Source organism: Papaver somniferum, unplaced genomic scaffold (assembly GCF_003573695.1).
Source record: "Papaver somniferum cultivar HN1 unplaced genomic scaffold, ASM357369v1 unplaced-scaffold_22, whole genome shotgun sequence".
NCBI classification, from domain to species: Eukaryota; Viridiplantae; Streptophyta; class Magnoliopsida; order Ranunculales; family Papaveraceae; genus Papaver; species Papaver somniferum.
This window is the reverse complement of record NW_020632152.1, coordinates 1,012,291-1,029,061: the sequence shown is the minus strand read 5'-3', so window position 1 is coordinate 1,029,061 and position 16,771 is coordinate 1,012,291. Positions and strand designations below refer to the sequence as shown.

The 16,771-nt window shown below is 38.7% G+C and overlaps 2 protein-coding genes across 5 annotated transcripts; one reads left to right on the top strand and one right to left on the bottom strand.

Moving 5' to 3' along the window:
• Nucleotides 1-12,574: 12,574 nt before the first annotated feature.
• LOC113340638 (SWR1 complex subunit 6-like) lies at nt 12,575-14,310 on the top strand. Of its 4 annotated transcripts, none has more exons than XR_003355572.1 (5): nt 12,575-12,868; nt 12,969-13,081; nt 13,179-13,434; nt 13,653-13,781; nt 14,212-14,310. XR_003355572.1 is itself a non-coding variant. In XM_026585763.1 (3 exons), exons 1-3 carry the CDS (start codon nt 12,655-12,657, stop codon nt 13,380-13,382), a joined length of 528 nt encoding a protein of 175 aa, XP_026441548.1. In that variant the 5' UTR covers nt 12,575-12,654; the 3' UTR covers nt 13,383-13,617. The 4 variants fall into 4 exon arrangements, 2 of the variants coding, with proteins under 2 accessions (XP_026441548.1, XP_026441547.1); XR_003355571.1 differs by having other exon boundaries at nt 13,179-13,464; XM_026585763.1 differs by lacking the exons at nt 13,653-13,781; nt 14,212-14,310 and having other exon boundaries at nt 12,972-13,081; nt 13,179-13,617.
• On the bottom strand, nt 13,959-16,684 carry LOC113340637 (laccase-12-like). Its single transcript, XM_026585761.1, has 6 exons — nt 16,364-16,684; nt 16,096-16,247; nt 15,740-15,984; nt 15,515-15,643; nt 14,444-15,406; nt 13,959-14,331 (listed from the first exon to the last, which is right to left on the bottom strand). The coding sequence occupies exons 1-6, from the start codon at nt 16,511-16,513 to the stop codon at nt 14,201-14,203; spliced, it is 1,770 nt and encodes a 589-aa protein (XP_026441546.1). The 5' UTR covers nt 16,514-16,684; the 3' UTR covers nt 13,959-14,200.
• Between the last annotated feature and the right edge of the window lie 87 nt (nt 16,685-16,771).

Genomic DNA, 16,771 nt, shown 5'->3' with positions numbered 1-16,771 from the left:
AGAAATCCAATACACTTTGTGTGATCGTTTATGGATATGAAATCGAGACAATACTACAACAAAGTGTTCACTTGATAATCGAAACCTTATAAGATAAATATCAAGTGCCTAGTTAACGTACAAGTGTAATTACTTTAATTATAATATAACAACAATTATAATGCGGAAATAAAGTAAAGCACACACACCAGAATTTTGTTAACGAGGAAAACTACAAGCTTGTAGAAAAACCCCGGGACCTAGTCCAGATTTGAATACTCAATGAATTAATACGCTACAAAAAGTAAACCTGCAACTTCGTGTACACACTACTAAGTAAACTTAAATCCTAGTTACTCAGCTTCAGCAGTATTCTTGTTTTGACAATATCTTGCAGCACCGAAGTTCTCTATAGATATTTGTTTTGATAATATCTCGAAGAACCGAAGTTCTCAATATATATTTGATATTAGATATCCTAGCAGACAGGCGTTCTCTTTAGGACTTAAATCTAATCTATCTTCTTAGTGGTTCAATCTCTCAAGACAGGATTCCTTTGGATCGTATTCCAAACAGTAAAGGATAAATTGTTTGGTAACAAAACTCACTTTTTAATCACAATACCGAAATATATGATATAAGCCTAGTTAAGGATTCTCCAATTTTTAAGACCTGTTACCAGATCCGAAGTTCCTCTATTACAAGATCAAACAAGACAATAATCACCGAAATAATCAGTCTTGATTGCAAGGTTTATGATAGAATCACAAACTACTTGTTGATCTTAAAAAGGGTTATGTTTGTTGAAAATAAACAACCTCTTTGATCCCCGAAAATCAAGTCACAGAAAGTTACACAAAAAATCAAATCACAAGAACAGAAGTCTTCAAATCTTCAAAGTCTTCAATCTTCGATTTAATCTTCAAAGTAACAACCTGCAAAAACAAACTTGATTCCTTATTGATTTGTCGCACAGAACGGAGTCTGTTAACAATGGAAAATCAATGAATCTATCTTACGGAACTAGAAAGACTTAGATCCGTAGAAACGTTGATCTTTGATGTAGTTTGAGTGAGCCTTATATCAGAAGAGAAAGTTCTCAAGAATAAACAAACTAGGTGCAATCAAAGATTCAACAACTGTTAGTCAAACAAATCAATAATCGAATACTGAATTAACAATGCAATCTTCTAGTTTCCCACCAATGGTACACGCTAGACCTTCTCAATCCCAAAGAAGACTTTAAAATGAGCGGTCGTAAGAGATTTCGCCTAATTAGGTTACTCTCCTCTCCGAATAGGCGGCTACACCAGTAACAACACAACCGAGGAAGTTTGCTGTCACGAATGATTAGTTTGCTAGAAATGTAAACTTCAAGTATTTATAGTCAAGGAAGTTTGGACACCAAGGAATTTCCAAAACCAAAAATATTCTCAAGATATGAAATATATTTCCAAAATCGGTTTATATATATATGGTATCTAACTTGTAATTTGGTGCACATGTCTAGAGGATCGGTTCCCTATAGATAAAACCGTGTTGCACATGTGCATAGGATCTCTTCCCCCAATAACAAAAAATGTTGCACATGTGCATAGGATCTCTTCCCCTTTTGCACCTCTTACAAGGATCAATTCCCCTTTGTGATGTATTGCACCTCTTACTAGGATCGGTTCCCCTTTACCCAAATTTGGTCAAACACAACACAAACTCGATCATACCATCTCAGGTGATTACTTAAGATCGGTTTCACTAATAAAAGTCATACCGATACATAAGTCAGGCCTTTGTGAATAGTTCTACCAAGAACACAAACAAGTTGTGAGCGGTTATACTCAATCACACATATTGGTTGTTCATAAGATATGCAATGAATAACAAAACCAATAACACCTGGAAATTTCCTTTTTGGTTCACAAACAAGTTTATGAACTTACTTCCTAAGAACACATGTAAACATTGTTCCCTAAGATGAAATCCTCACATCATACACATACATAATCACAATAGCATTCAATGGATTATATTCATAAATTCCTTGACAATTTTCTCATAAGAATATAATTTTGTATATTATGTTTCGATCTAAAAGATTTGAAAGACATAAGATAGATATGGAACAAGTCAAGTCATAGTTACTAACCTCAAGCTGAAGGAAGATGTCTTTGTTGTCTTCAATCCATCTTCAGATCTTTGTGAGTAAATGGAGCACAATACTTCTATCATTTCTAGTCTAACCTATCGAAGTTGACTGTAGTTTACATAATAGCGACTCGAGTTTTGGAACTAAATATGACAACCAATTTTGACATACCAACGCTTGGTGGGTTCAACCGAGCAGTGCTCTAACACTACTCATCTAGCCATGGATTGTCCTTTTATTTAATCAAAGTGTAGAAGCTATGATGGGACACACAGGTTTTAGATTGCAAAAACTGATGATGCTTAAAATGGAAGAATGTTTCTAAGGTGTTTGAATTACCCAAAGTGCGATGAATTTCAATGGTTTGACAAGGCTGTTGAACTAGCAGAATCAACAGAAAACCACAAGGGCCAATGCAAGCCTATTGATGGTTGTTATATGAAGGGAAAGGAATATGTTGAAAGAGAAGATGAACCAATGAATATGGTCCTTGACACCGAGATTTCAGACGATGTCTTCGAAGATATTCGCGAAAGGCTTAAAGGTTCCGTAATTGTTGAAAACGGATGGGTTATTAAATAGGAGATCGTCTTAAACCAAAAGTGCTCCATTACCATGATTTAGTATGTCTTAATTTAAAGTTTGAAATCTAATATCTAGGAATGAAATAAATGGAGCATTCGTAACCTATTTATAAACAGTACCGGCATAGTATATTTATCAAATCCAATGCCCGAATTCTGCAAAACTACACAAGAGTAAGAAAATCAGAATTCTGGCAGATTCAATAAATTTGTTAATGCCGGAAATACCCATAATGTACACAGAAACTTGGTCATTTTCTTCCATTGTGCCCGGCATAGTTTTAGAGAAAATATTCCGTGCCGGTACAAATGACGGCATAGAATTACATCAAGTTTTATTGCCGGAACCAATACCGGTGCTGTAGAACTTAAACTTTTCAATGCCGGCACTATCCATAATCTACACAGAAACTTGGTCATTTTCATCTATTGTGCCCGGCATGGTTTTGCAGAAATTGTTCCGTGTCGGTACAAATGGCGGCATAGAATTTAAATTTTTTTTATTGTCGGAACCAATACCGGTGTTGTGGAACTTAAACATATGAATGCTGGCGCTTCTCGTGTAAAGAAAACTTAGAAAGACAACATTTTACTAGAAATCTAAACATGTTCAACATAAACCAAACAACTGAATCGTGCTTAAATGTTCTTCATCAAGGTATCATAAACCAAAATTAAACCAAATAACTAAAGTGTTCAACCAAAAACAAGTTAGAAATTGTTCAAAAAATAACAACCACCATCCAAATAACGAAACAAAACTATGGAGTTCATCACTTGGTCTTTTGCTTCTTGCCAACGGGAGCCTTCCTCGTTTCCCCAAACAAAGCTCTTGCACTTGGGTCTTCAATTTTTCAAGCTTTTCCATGACTTCCTTCATTTCTTCAAGGGATAGCACCTCTCCTTCCTGGTACTTGCAACCTAACATCTTCTTCAACTTGCAAAGCCGACGCCGCTAGTTTCATACATACAACACATAATTAGTATATATATGCTAATATAAAATTATGTGTACATTAAACTACTAAGCAATTAACAATACTTACTAGCAATCCCACAGTCTTATTAAGTTGGGCCATCGTAGGTAGAGCCTCTGTAGGAGTTTGAATGGGAGGGTTTTCTGGGGGTGAAATTCGACGTCGTCCAGGCGCACGAAAAAAGGATGTGACCATTCCAAGTAATTATCAATGTAGGCGTGATCGTCTTCATCACCGTTGTTCACAAGCTCCCAATTACTAGCATCTACCAAACGACGTGGTACCCTATCCCTCCAATGTGTTGGTTCTTGAATTGGATCATACTCTACCCTCAACATTGTGGAACTTTTCATGGACACAGAAAGGTCAAGTCGATACATTTCAGTAGAGGTTGTCCTGAAGCAGGGTAATTTCTTATATCCAAGTTGTCGAATCACACGTCGAGGATCATCCATAACGTATCCCTTTGGGTGGAACAAATGCCCATTGTAAAATGCAACGTTATTAAACCTCAAAAGTTGGCGGTTTCTCTAGCCTCCCTGTAAGGGTCGAACACAACATCTTTGGTAGTCATCGCGTCGAAAGCCAATCTCATATCTGTCAGTTGACGATTGTTACCGGGCTTCGGATGGTTGTTGAACTGGTATTTCTTGGCTCTAGGCTCCTCGGGGTCATCAATGGGTATAATCTTCAAGAAGGGGTTGTCCTTGAACAATGTTGGGAAATGTTCATAAGCCCACACCTATACAAATGTGAAATGATACATATAAAAATCAGTAAATTTTGTTTCTAAGTTCATGATAAGGGTACATGTGAACAATATAAATAAGAACATAAGTTTAAAAACAAAATTACCTGGAGTAGAGTGAAATTCCCGACAAATTGGTTTGTAACCGCCTTAGAGGCCCTTCTCATCTCCGTCATCAAATGTGCCATTACCACGGTGCCCCAAGAATAGCTAAAGACCTCTTTCCAACGGATCCAAGTATTGAATGTAGTTTGCACTAACCTTGTTTCCACTAGTGTCAGGGAATACCCTAGTGCCCAAAATGAATAACAGGTACGCAACGGCTGTATAACGAATCTGTGCGGGGTCCCATCCATCCTTCAAATTTCTTTCCTGCGTATTTTCAAACTTCTCCCTAAGATACTTCAGCTTGATTGTCTTTGTCATACTAGCCTTAGATACATAGAAGCTTTCCACAGAAGTTTTATATTCCTAACCAAACAGCTTGTTAGTAAGAGCGTGCAACTTCGTCCATTCTAGCTCCGGACAATGATCTCCTTCTGCAATTGATTCGCCGGTAACACTCAACCCTAGAATGTTCTGAGCATCATCAGGGATCAAGGTCATCTCGCCAAACGGGAAGTGTATGGTATCTGTTTCACCATGATACCTTTCGACGAAGCAATTGACTGTCACAATATCTGGCTTCACATAATTTTCAACCAAAGGATATAAACCATAATCATTTACTGATGTTTGGACCTCTTCACATTCCTTAGACAAATCCCAATGAGACACGGTTGGTTTCATCAAACATGCACATCCTTCTTATGATCCTACAATTATGAGATAATACGATTAATAGATTTCAGACGATGTCTTCGAAGATATTCGCGAAAGGCTTAAAGGTTCTGTAATTGTTGAAAACGGATGGGTTATTAAATAGGAGATCGTCTTAAACCAAAAGTGCTCCATTACCATGATTTAGTATGTCTTAATTTAAAGTTTGAAATCTAATATCTAGGAATGAAATAAATGGATCATTCGTAACCTATTTATATACAGTACCGGCATAGTATATTTATCAAATCCAATGCCGGAATTCTGCAAAACTACACAAGAGTAAGAAAATCAGAATTCTGGCAGATTCAATAAATTTGTTAATGCCGGAAATACCCATAATGTACACAGAAACTTGGTCATTTTCTTCCATTGTGCCCGGCATAGTTTTAGAGAAAATATTCCGTGTCGGTACAAATGACGGCATAGAATTACATCAAGTTTTATTGCCGGAACCAATACCGGTGCTGTAGAACTTAAACTTTTCAATGCCGGCACTATCCATAATCTACACAGAAACTTGGTCATTTTCATCTATTGTGCCCGGCATGGTTTTGCAGAAATTGTTCCGTGTCGGTACAAATGGCGGCATAGAATTTAAATTTCTTTTATTGTCGGAACCAATACCGGTGTTGTGGAACTTAAACATATGAATGCTGGCGCTTCTCGTGTAAAAATAAATTAGAAAGACAACATTTTACTAGAAATCTAAACATGTTCAACATAAACCAAACAATTGAATCGTGCTTAAATGTTCTTCATCAAGGTATCATAAACCAAAAGTAAACCAAATAACTAAAGTGTTCAACCAAAAACAAGTTAGAAATTGTTCAAAAAATAACAACCACCATCCAAATAACGAAACACAACTATGGAGTTCATCACTTGGTCTTTTGCTTCTTGACAACGGGAGCCCTCCTCGTTTCCCCAAACAAAGCTCTTGCACTTGGGTCTTCAATTTTATCAAGCTTTTCCATGACTTCCTTCATTTCTTCAAGGGATAGCACCTCTCCTTCCTGGTACTTGCAACCTAACATCTTCTTCAACTTGCAAAGCCGACGCCGCTAGTTTCATACATACAACACATAATTAGTATATATATGCTAATATAAAATTATGTGTACATTAAACTACTAAGCAATTAACAATACTTACTAGCAATCCCACGGTCTTATTAAGTTGGGCCATCGTAGGTAGTGCCTCTGTAGGAGTTTGAACGGGAGGGTTTTCTGGGGGTGAAATTCGACGTCGTCCAGGCGCACGAAAAAAGGATGTGACCATTCCAAGTAATTATCAATGTAGGTGTGATCGTCTTCATCACCGTTGTTCACAAGCTCCCAATTACTAGCATCTACCAAACGACGTGGTACCCTATCCCTCCAATGTGTTGGTTCTGGAATTGGATCATACTCTACCCTCAACCTTGTGGAACTTGTCATGGACACAGAAAGGTCAAGTCGATACATTTCAGTAGAGGCTGTCCTGAAGCAGGGTAATTTCTTATATCCAAGTTGTCGAATCACACGTTGAGGATCATCCATAACGTATCCCTTTGGGTGGAACAAATGCCCATTGTAAAATGCAACGTTATTAAACCTCAAAAGTTGGCGGTTTCTCTATCCTCCCTGTAAGGGTCGAACACAACATCTTTGGTAGTCATCGCGTCGAAAGCCAATCTCATATCTGTCAGTAGACGATTGTTACCGGGCTTCGGATGGTTGTTGAACTGGTATTTCTTAGCTCTAGGCTCCTCGGGGTCATCAATGGGTATAATCTTCAAGAAGGGGTTGTCCTTGAACAATGTTGGGAAATGTTCATAAGCCCACACCTATACAAATGTGAAATGATACATATAAAAATCAGTAAATTTTGTTTCTAAGTTCATGATAAGGGTACATGTGAACAATATAAATAAGAACATAAGTTTAAAAACAAAATTACCTGGACTAGAGTGAAATTCCCGACAAATTGGTTTGTAACCGCCTTAGAGGCCCTTCTCATCTCCGTCAACAAATGTGCCATTACCACGGTGCCCCAAGAATAGCTAAAGACCTCTTCCAACGGATCCAAGTATTGAATGTAGTTTGCACTAACCTTGTTTCCACTAGTGTCAGGGAATACCCTAGTGCCCAAAATGAATAACAGGTACGCAACGGCTGTATAACGAATCTGTGCAGGGTCCCATCCATCCTTCAAATTTCTTTCCTGCGTATTTTCAAACTTCTCCTTAAGATACTTCAGCTTGATTGTCTTTGTCCTACTAGCCTTAGATACATAGAAGCTTTCCACAGAAGTTTTATAGTCCCAACCAAACATCTTGTTAGTAAGAGCGTGCAACTTCGTCCATTCTAGCTCCGGACAATGATCTCCTTCTGCAATTGATTCGCCGGTAACACTCAACCCTAGAATGTTCTGAGCATCATCAGGGATCAAGGTCATCTCGCCAAACGGGAACTGTATGGTATCTGTTTCACCATGATACCTTTCGACGAAGCAATTGACTGTCACAATATCTGGCTTCACATAATTTTTCAACCAAAGGATATAGACCATAATCATTTACTGATGTTTGGACCTCTTCACATTCCTTAGACAAATCCCAATGAGACGCGGTTGGTTTCAGCAAACACGCACATCCTTCTTATGATCCTACAATTAGGAGATAATACGATTAATAGATTTTTCATAAATACAAAACAATACATATGCACGAGATAAAAATTCTTACATAGGTCTGATATGTAGTACGAGCCCACGAGTCCTTGTAGCCAAATAGATGCCCCGGATCAAAAGAAGATGCACCCCAAATTCTACCAGATCAAGGTCAGGTATCATGTCATCAATATGAGGAAGGTGCGAACCTTTAACTTTTACTTTGCCTTTTCCCTTGCCTTGTGTCGATTGTTGACTTGTCCCACCTTGTTCCACTACTATTTGGCTTTGGGTTGCTAATTGACTTGGATCAATCTCATTATCTTCCTCCTCACTTTTCTCTTTATCTTGCTCATGTTTCTCCTCAACTGCTCTGGTAGGTTCACGGATTGCTAGTCGACTACGATCACGGCCACTCTCCCAGACTTCACCTCTTGTAGATGCCCCCAAACGCTTGTTGCGACCTTGTTCTTTCCCTCTAGGAGGCAGAGATTGAGGAGTACCAAGACCGTCCTTCCTTCTTTTCTTAATGCCAGCATCTTTAGTTTTTTGTTTGTTAGCTTCCTTTGCTTTAGCTCTATTTCAAAAGAAGCACGAAATAAATATAATATAACTAACTTTCATTTCTAATACTAGCATAGATACACCACATAACGGCATAGAATCATAACTACCGGCATACCTTAACAAAGTATCGATCATGCCGTGACCAAAACACTGCATAGTAAATTCAAACCATTACATGTCGGGAACCATTACCGGCATTGCCAAATAATTGTCGTAGATGCCGGTAATTTCTAGAAAGTTCCTGGATATCAAAACACCATTGCCGACATATACGTAAAATTGAAACACATGTCGTAACAGGGTACCGGCATGGAATCTAACTTGAAACCTATGCTGGTACCCATAAGAAAATCCTAGGGTTCTCTGTTTATTAGAATCTCACTGCGGCGTAATTCAATAAATTCAAATTAATGTCGTGACTGAATACCGGCATGGTATTCAACCTTATTTTAACGCCGTAACAGGATTCCGGTGTGGTCTTCATCCTAAATAGAATGTCGTAACTAAGTTCCGGTGTGGTCTTCAACCTAAATCGAATGTCGTAACTTACACTGTTCCGGTGTGGAAAATTTTCTCTTTCCCCTCAAAATAAAATAAAATAATTGTATGTACAACAATGTATGCACATCATAACTCACAATCTACCACTACGACTCTAAATCTTCTATATGACTCAAAATTTGCCAAGTAAGGATTTTTTTTGAACCATAATTCTGGGCATACCAAAATCTTTCAAGGCATACTGAATGAAGACAAAAAAGGTTGTTGAATAGCAAAATCAGATAACCCCTTAACCCAAATTTTTTAATGACAAATCTGCCCTTTACGTATTAGTGTTAATAATCTTGATTAGTGATTAAATATTTTGTTTAGAGATTAAGATAATTTTCAGAATTATAAGAGTTGTTTAGATGAAAAATATGAGGAAAAAAAAATCAAAGTTTTGGTTTGGTTAAGAAGGAGAGAAAGAGAAGGAGAAAGTGAGAAAATTATAATTCTTGATTCAATGGAGGATGAGGAGGGTCATATATCATCTAAAAAACCTAGGAAAATACACATCAACTACACCAATGATTCCCAAATGGCTGATTTCTTAGATTATGAATCATGGTTCGGCGAAACAGGTTGAGGTTCGGCTCACATCTATGAGACGAATCTACCAATTGATGAACGGTTCGGCTTACTGAATCTGTTTACTGCATGCGCCGAACCTATAATTTCCAATTCCCACCCTTTTGCTAGACACTAGTTCGGCTTATATGAAAGTTTCATAGTAAGCCGAACAACATCCTGATAGCACGGAATAGAATCATTACTGATTCGGCTTACATATCCAAATTCGTATGTGCCGAACATAATTTTTTAATTTCTGGGTTGAAATATTGTTACTGGTTCGGCACATATGGAGAATATCGTATCAGCCGAAACCTCTTATGTTCAAGGTTCGGTACATAATATGATTATCATCTGAGCCGAACATGAATTTGTTAATTTTTGGGTTAAAATATTGTTCGCGGTTCAGCACATATTGAGGATATCGTATAAGACGAAACCTGTAAATGTTCATAGTTCGGCACATAGTGTGATTATCGAATGCGCCGAACCTGAAGGACAAATGATTCGGCGTGTAACTAACATTAGAGGATAAGTCGAACTCTGTAAATTCGGCACATAACTGTTAATCTATTCATTAAAACATGAAATTGACGGTGTCCATAAGCCGAACTCATCAGGAGTGATTGACATCTCTCCAAAAGGTAATTTAAATGTGTAAGTTTCTGGACAAAAGCGCTCGGTAAATGCAGAGCCGGCACACTATCATATTCCTTATGTCCATAATTGATAGCAGGCCATAAAGCACTGGCTTGTACGTAAGCAATCACCTCAGGAACCTCTTCATCAAGACTCCATTCCGCTGCCCTCTGGTGTCTCAATACTCGGACTGCACGGTTGTGATCAGGAGTCTCATAAATTCTCTTCGCCCAAGAATCGGCATAACCAATCAACACATTTCCTCCATCTTCCGGAAGACCATGAGGCAAACCATCTGATCGAGGTGTAATTACGTCATCTTCATCAGGAATGTGTAAACCAGTGATCCGTCGATCATCATCGTTCTTCTCTTTCTCGGGTTCTGCCACCTTCTTACCTTTCTTGTCTTTCTTGGGTTTTCCTTGGGGTTGTGTTTCTTGATGAACTTCTTGATTATCATAAACTTCTTCATCTTCATCTATTCCTTCTTCTTGTCTTTCAATTCTTACTTGTCTTTCAATTCTTACTTCTTCTAAAGTTCCTCCTCTACCTCCCGCTCCCAATTTTTTCTTACCTCCTCGTATAGGATCGGGAGTTTTAGAAGTAGAAGGTGTTACCTCCATCTTCTTCCTCTTTGTAGCTGCATTGGTCCTGACACAAGTATGAAAGTTATAAGACTAATTCGAACAACAAAGAGATTTGGAAAACCAAAAACTTGTAAGAAAATAAGAAGGCTCGGCTTACCCGAAATAACACATATGAGCCGAATCATGTCTTGAAATTTTTATTAGCTTACACAGAGAGTGGATCGGCTCATAGCACAAAACAATTATAAGCCGATCCCATATATTCGGCTCACAACCAATACCATCGAATAAGCCGAATCTATGATTATGAACTCAAACATGTATTCGGCGCAACATGATATAATATAAATAAGCCGATCCTACACACTTGTAAAATTTATGAAATTTTAACAATAATATTCGGCGCAACACTAATACTATCGAATAAGCCGAATCTAGACTTATGAATCGAAACCTTTATTCGGCGCAAAACTAATACAACCATACAAGCCGATCCTACGCACATGCAAAATTATTAGCCGATCCTATATATTCGGCTCACAACCGATACCGTCGAATAAGCCGAATCTATGATTATGAACTCAAACATGTATTCGGCGCAACATGATATCATATAAATAAGCCGATCCTACACACTAGTAAAATTTATGAAATTTTAACAATGATATTCGGCGCAACCCTAATACTATCGGATAAGCCGAATCTAGACTTATGAATTCAAACATTTATTCGGCGCAAAACTAGTACTACCATATGAGCCGATCCTATATACATGCAAAAATTCTGAAATTCAAACAACAATTATTCGGCACAAAACTAATACTACCATACAAGCCGATCCTATGCACATGCAAAATTTCTGAAATTCACAAAACATATTCGGCACAAAACTAACACCATCGAATAAGCCGATCCTAAATATAAGTCTTTTTGTCACCAAGTTCGGCTCAAAACGGATTTCAGATATACGCCGAGCCGTTCAAATGCACTTTCAGGGTTCAGTTTCAAGAACAGCTCGGCGCACATCTAAAATTTGTTTTGCGCCGAACCATACCCTGTAACCGCCGCAGAAACATGATTTTGACGAATTAAATCAATCAAACCAATCAAAAACATCAAATACGAGATGGGTTTGTAAAACTAACCTTCTTATTCTCATTTGTGGAGTTGGTTCTTATTCAATCTCTTCTTCCAGTTGATTTTGTGGTTGATTTTTAGTTTCTTCTTCACTCTCTAAATCTTCTTCTTCTTCAATGGGTTGCTCAATCGCTCGATTAGAACGAGATATTGGCTTACGGCGAACCATTATATAGATGAGTTTAATCGTCGACTAAATTTTCACGAATCGACGATCAAATTTCCGCGATGATACGATGAAAAAAAAAGGAAGAAGAAGGGTTCGGCTGTTGTGGAGGAGGAAGAAGAAGGGGTTAGGGATATGAAACTGATTTTGGTTTATTGATTATAGGTTTTTGTATTAGGGATAGGGATAGATTAGTAGTAATTTAGAGAATTTAAGGGCATATAGGTAATTGAACCAGCCCATAGGGTACCTCTTATAAGGTCAGCCAAGTTACGACTAGTCCTTTGTATGCCTTGAAAGTTTTAGGCATGCCCAAAATTGGTTTTTTTTTTTTTTTGAATCCAAGTAAGGCCGCTATATCCTAGGGTGCCGGTAGGTTGCACTTGAATAAGACCCAGGCCCAATAATTTCGTCTTCAACATTTATACTTTACTCTTCTACTTCTTCATAAAATTTCTTCTTCTTCATAAAACCTAGGGTTTCGAAAAATCTCGCACCACAAACTAAAGAACCAGAAATCCTTAGAATACTACCAGTAAAACCATGGAAGATGAAAACCCAAATGTCAGCACTCGTCGTACATCAGGTAGAACTCGAAAAGTTGCCACTAAAATGGTTGCTGCACTTGCCAGTACTGATAATCGAAATCAAGCTGCATTAGCTCGTCTTGAAGCTTTAGAAAATGATAATGCTGGTATGGAAACAGTTGAAGCTAATGATGATGATGAAGCTTCACTCGATGATGAAGACGATGATGGTAAAATTTCTTAATTTTTGATTGTGCTCATTAACTGTTTGATGAAAAGCCTGTATGCGTTTGTCAAAATTTTTGACTAATCAGTGGACTGATCTGACAGTAGGTTATGGACATAAGAAGCAGGCAAAGGGGACAAAGCGTAAGACTAGGCAGGCAAAGGCACTTGAAAATGCAAAGAAAGCTCCACGAACATTCGCAGAGCTCTTACATGAGGTAATGCGAACGAGCTGGAAGAAGTCGTATTGCAGATTTTGTAATTTATTCATTGTTAGTTGTAAGTTACTTAAATCTTGTTGTTTATGTGAAACAGGCGAACCTAGAGGCAATGCCTTCGCACGTTCCTAACTATTTGAAGGCTGCAGTTGGACCTCCTAGTTCTACCTGTCGACGCCATTTTTGTACTGTTTGTGGGTTTACAGCTAATTATACATGTGTGAGGTGTGGTGTTCGCTTCTGTTCCTGTCGTTGCCAGGTTGTACACAATGACACTCGTTGTTTGAAGTTCGTTGCCTGATAGTTCCTGCTTCGCATCCTCGCTAGCTGAAGTCCACAGATCAAGTCAAATGGTACTCTGGAAAGTTAGCAAGCTATAAAATGTAGTTTCAAATCTGTTATTACTGTCTTTTCTATTTAAGTTTCGTTAATGAAACCCTCTTTGGTGTTTTATGTAAAAACGGAAGTGTTTGCATTGTATACATGGTGTAGTGTCTAAAACTTTCTGTTAATGAAGAATCAACAGTGTTCGACTTTGCTTTGGCCTTATCAATCTAAATTATTTGTGCAGAACTCGTGTCTACCAAAATGCTTTGAACAATTGCAGATACAGAAAGGTTGAACAACTCACACTTAGGAGATATCATATGGCAAAGATCAAACCAACCAGATGATGCTTGTCAATGGGGCAAACAATTAGGTATGTTTAGTGGTTCATCTGAAATGCGTTTAGTTATTTGGCGAAGTTACTCAGGTTAGAGTTGCTAGAGTCATCACGTATTAGGCCTAAACCATGTAGGAAAGAATTATTTGAATGTAGTTTTGCTTTAGTATCATCCATTTTTATAATCCATAGTGTAGGGAGTCCAAACACGGATACAAGAAAAGTAATTCAACTCGCAAATCCATTTCTCATATAGAGTCTACAAAGTAAATACAGCCCAAAAATAGAAGAAAAGAAATATACGAGACTAGTAAAACAAATCAAGAACTAGGTGCCCAAATGTGGGAAACCAAAAACAGAGCTTATAACAATAATTGCTAACTGATGAATTGTGCTATGTTGGTATACATATATCGTAAGTTTGGGAATGTGTGAGTGCTTTGTTAATGATGGTCCTAACATATAGGCAGATCAGCTGGAGGAGGCTCTACGGACTGCAATTTTCCAACTCCATTCTCGACAAGGAACGCCATTGCCAAACCCCAGCTGATATGAGTATCCAAGTGACAATGCATCAGCCAAACACCTGATTTTGCAGAAGAACAATGAATAACAGAACACAAATTAGTTATAGATTACATCAAGAATAAATTGGACATCCGAACCTGAAAGCGCAAGTTTTGGGTTCAAAAGTTTACCTGGATTGTCAGCAGCAAATCGAATCACAGCCCATCCTCCTACAGGTACTCCAACAGTGTTACGCAGAGGTGGATCAACGAGGTTGAATTTTGAAGTATCTTTGCTGGCATCGAAATTCCCGAACCCCTCAGCAAGGATGAAGAAGTCATAGCCATGAAGATGAATTGGGTGGTTCTCGGCAGTCTGAATGCTCGTCCCCTGTAACACTATTTGCACCCTAGATCCATATTTCAACTTGTACAACTTAGTACCTGGAACCGGATTCCACAGTGCACGGCTCACATTACCAGTGTAATCGAATTTTACAGGTGGCGCTGCTGGGAAATCAGTAGTGAAGACTCCAGGTATTCCTTGTTGTTGGGCTTGCAAAAGGGACCAGCTTGAAGGTAGCACAAACGAATGATTGTTCATACTAGCGGTGAACCGAGTTCCATTTGGACCTTGGCAACGTGAGCTACTGAATCTGCGAGGACAGGGGATGAGACCTAGCCCAACGGTGAAGAAGAGGCTCTCGTCGATCTCAGTTGGGACAGGAACCTTTCTGTAGCTTCTAAGGCTAGTAGTGAAAGCTGTGGCAGCTGCTGTGTCATTGTAGGCGGGGAGATTTGGGAAGACAGGGGACTGTAAGGACTGGCCGCTGCAGGTTCTGCATGTTGACCCCTTGTATTCAAGAATTGCAGTGGTGGTGGTATTGTCAAATGGTGCACCCTGAGCACTGTTGTAAGCTCGGGCAGCAATGTAATATCTTCCCACAGGCTGATCAGCCTTGATGAGTACGTCGGTGGTTTGACCAGGTCCAAGCAAGATCACTGAGGTGGTAACTGGTTTAGTATAGGAGGCATCAGCTGAAACCACTGTTAACTTGTGGTTAGCAACTGCGAAGAAGAGGTCTTGGTTCAATGCCGAGTTGACTACCCGTAGGAGGATCGTTTCACCCAAAGCCACCGGTACAATAACAGTGCCTTCATAACGAAAAGGGAAGCTTTAATCAACTTTGTTGTTACCAAAAGATGCCTCATAGAAGTTAATTTCTGGGATGCCAACAGTGGGGGGAGGGCTGTAAATCATACCTTTTGTGGAGCAGTTGTAGAGATCACCAGGTTGACCGTTGATGGTGTATGCATCAGAAATGTTTGGGGCACCTCCTGTTCTGCGAGCCTCGTTGATAACGTCTACTGGATTGGTATTCCACCATTCTCCTGCAGATCGTGAGAAATTCAGTTAATCCAACTCATCTCAAGTCACTGTCAGGTTTCACTCTGATCAATTCAGTATAGACGACAGGCGATTCTTACCAAGAAGAAGAGTTGATTCCCGCTTGGGTTTCGCGAAAGTGTAGGAAGTACCCTCTCTGGGATAGATAATTAGGGCACCATAAACTGTGGCTCTGAGCCATGAACTATGAGCATGCCACCACAAAGTTCCTTCCTGGCCATCAATTGTGAATCGGTAAGTGTAGCTCTGTCCTGGTCGAATTGGACACTGGGTCACAAATTCTGGCCCGTCAGCCCATCCTGTCCGCATTTGGCGAATCCCATGCCTAAAGAGGAAAATTGTAATTCAATTTTTATGCACAAGCAGTAAACGGAAATATACGCATAGTTATATGGCTGTTTCAGAATATTTTCCTCATTTATATGAAAATTATTACCAGTGGATTGTAACGTTGTATCGAGCCTTGTTCACGACTTTCACAACCAGAGCATCTCCATTTTTCACATTTATAGTAGGTCCTGGAAACTGGCCGTTCACCGTAATTATGTTATGGGTTTTGCACAACCTCTTCACTTTTGTTGCTTGAACCTGCATTAGCATAGGAACACTCATTCATCATTTGCAAAGAACATATTCATAGTAAGATTACAAACAGTTAATCTCAGCTCACTACAGAAAGATCAAATAACATAAAGAATACGTACGATGAATTCATGATGATGAGTCTTAGGATGTCCGCTTATGATATGATTTGCGTCTATGAACGACGGAGCTGATGCAATGAAGAGAATCAGTGTGAAGAGGAAGCTAGGAAACCAATAAGGCATTGCAGTATGCTTGAGATGAACTTCCATTTTTTTTTTCCTATCAGTTTGTGTTTTTAAGTATCAGATGGCTAAACTTTCTGTATTTGTTGCGTTTAGCTAGTAATGCAAGATATAAGGACAAGGCTCATCTATCTATCTATATATAGAAGACACAACCACCATATAGGAGCTGGGGTTTGGGGTTGTTATTAGTTTGGCAGATTAGGTTTGTTTCAATGTATAAGATGGTCAGAGTTGTAGAGAAATTTTAATTGCTTCAAATTATATCTCTTCTCCTTATTCATG

Excerpts from the sequence above, each read along its gene's own strand:
- LOC113340638 (XM_026585762.1), top strand. The coding sequence starts at position 12,655 with ATGGAAGATGAAAACCCAAATGTCAGCACTCGTCGTACATCAGGTAGA. Across the intron at positions 12,869-12,968 it reads CGATGATGAAGACGATGATG|TAGGTTATGGACATAAGAAG; the intron begins GTAAAATTTCTT and ends CTGATCTGACAG. Across the intron at positions 13,082-13,178 it reads TCGCAGAGCTCTTACATGAG|GCGAACCTAGAGGCAATGCC; the intron begins GTAATGCGAACG and ends TATGTGAAACAG.
- LOC113340637 (XM_026585761.1), bottom strand. The coding sequence starts at position 16,513 with ATGGAAGTTCATCTCAAGCATACTGCAATGCCTTATTGGTTTCCTAGC. Across the intron at positions 15,985-16,095 it reads TACAACGTTACAATCCACTG|GCATGGGATTCGCCAAATGC; the intron begins GTAATAATTTTC and ends TTTCCTCTTTAG. Across the intron at positions 15,644-15,739 it reads GGAATCAACTCTTCTTCTTG|GAGAATGGTGGAATACCAAT; the intron begins GTAAGAATCGCC and ends CACGATCTGCAG.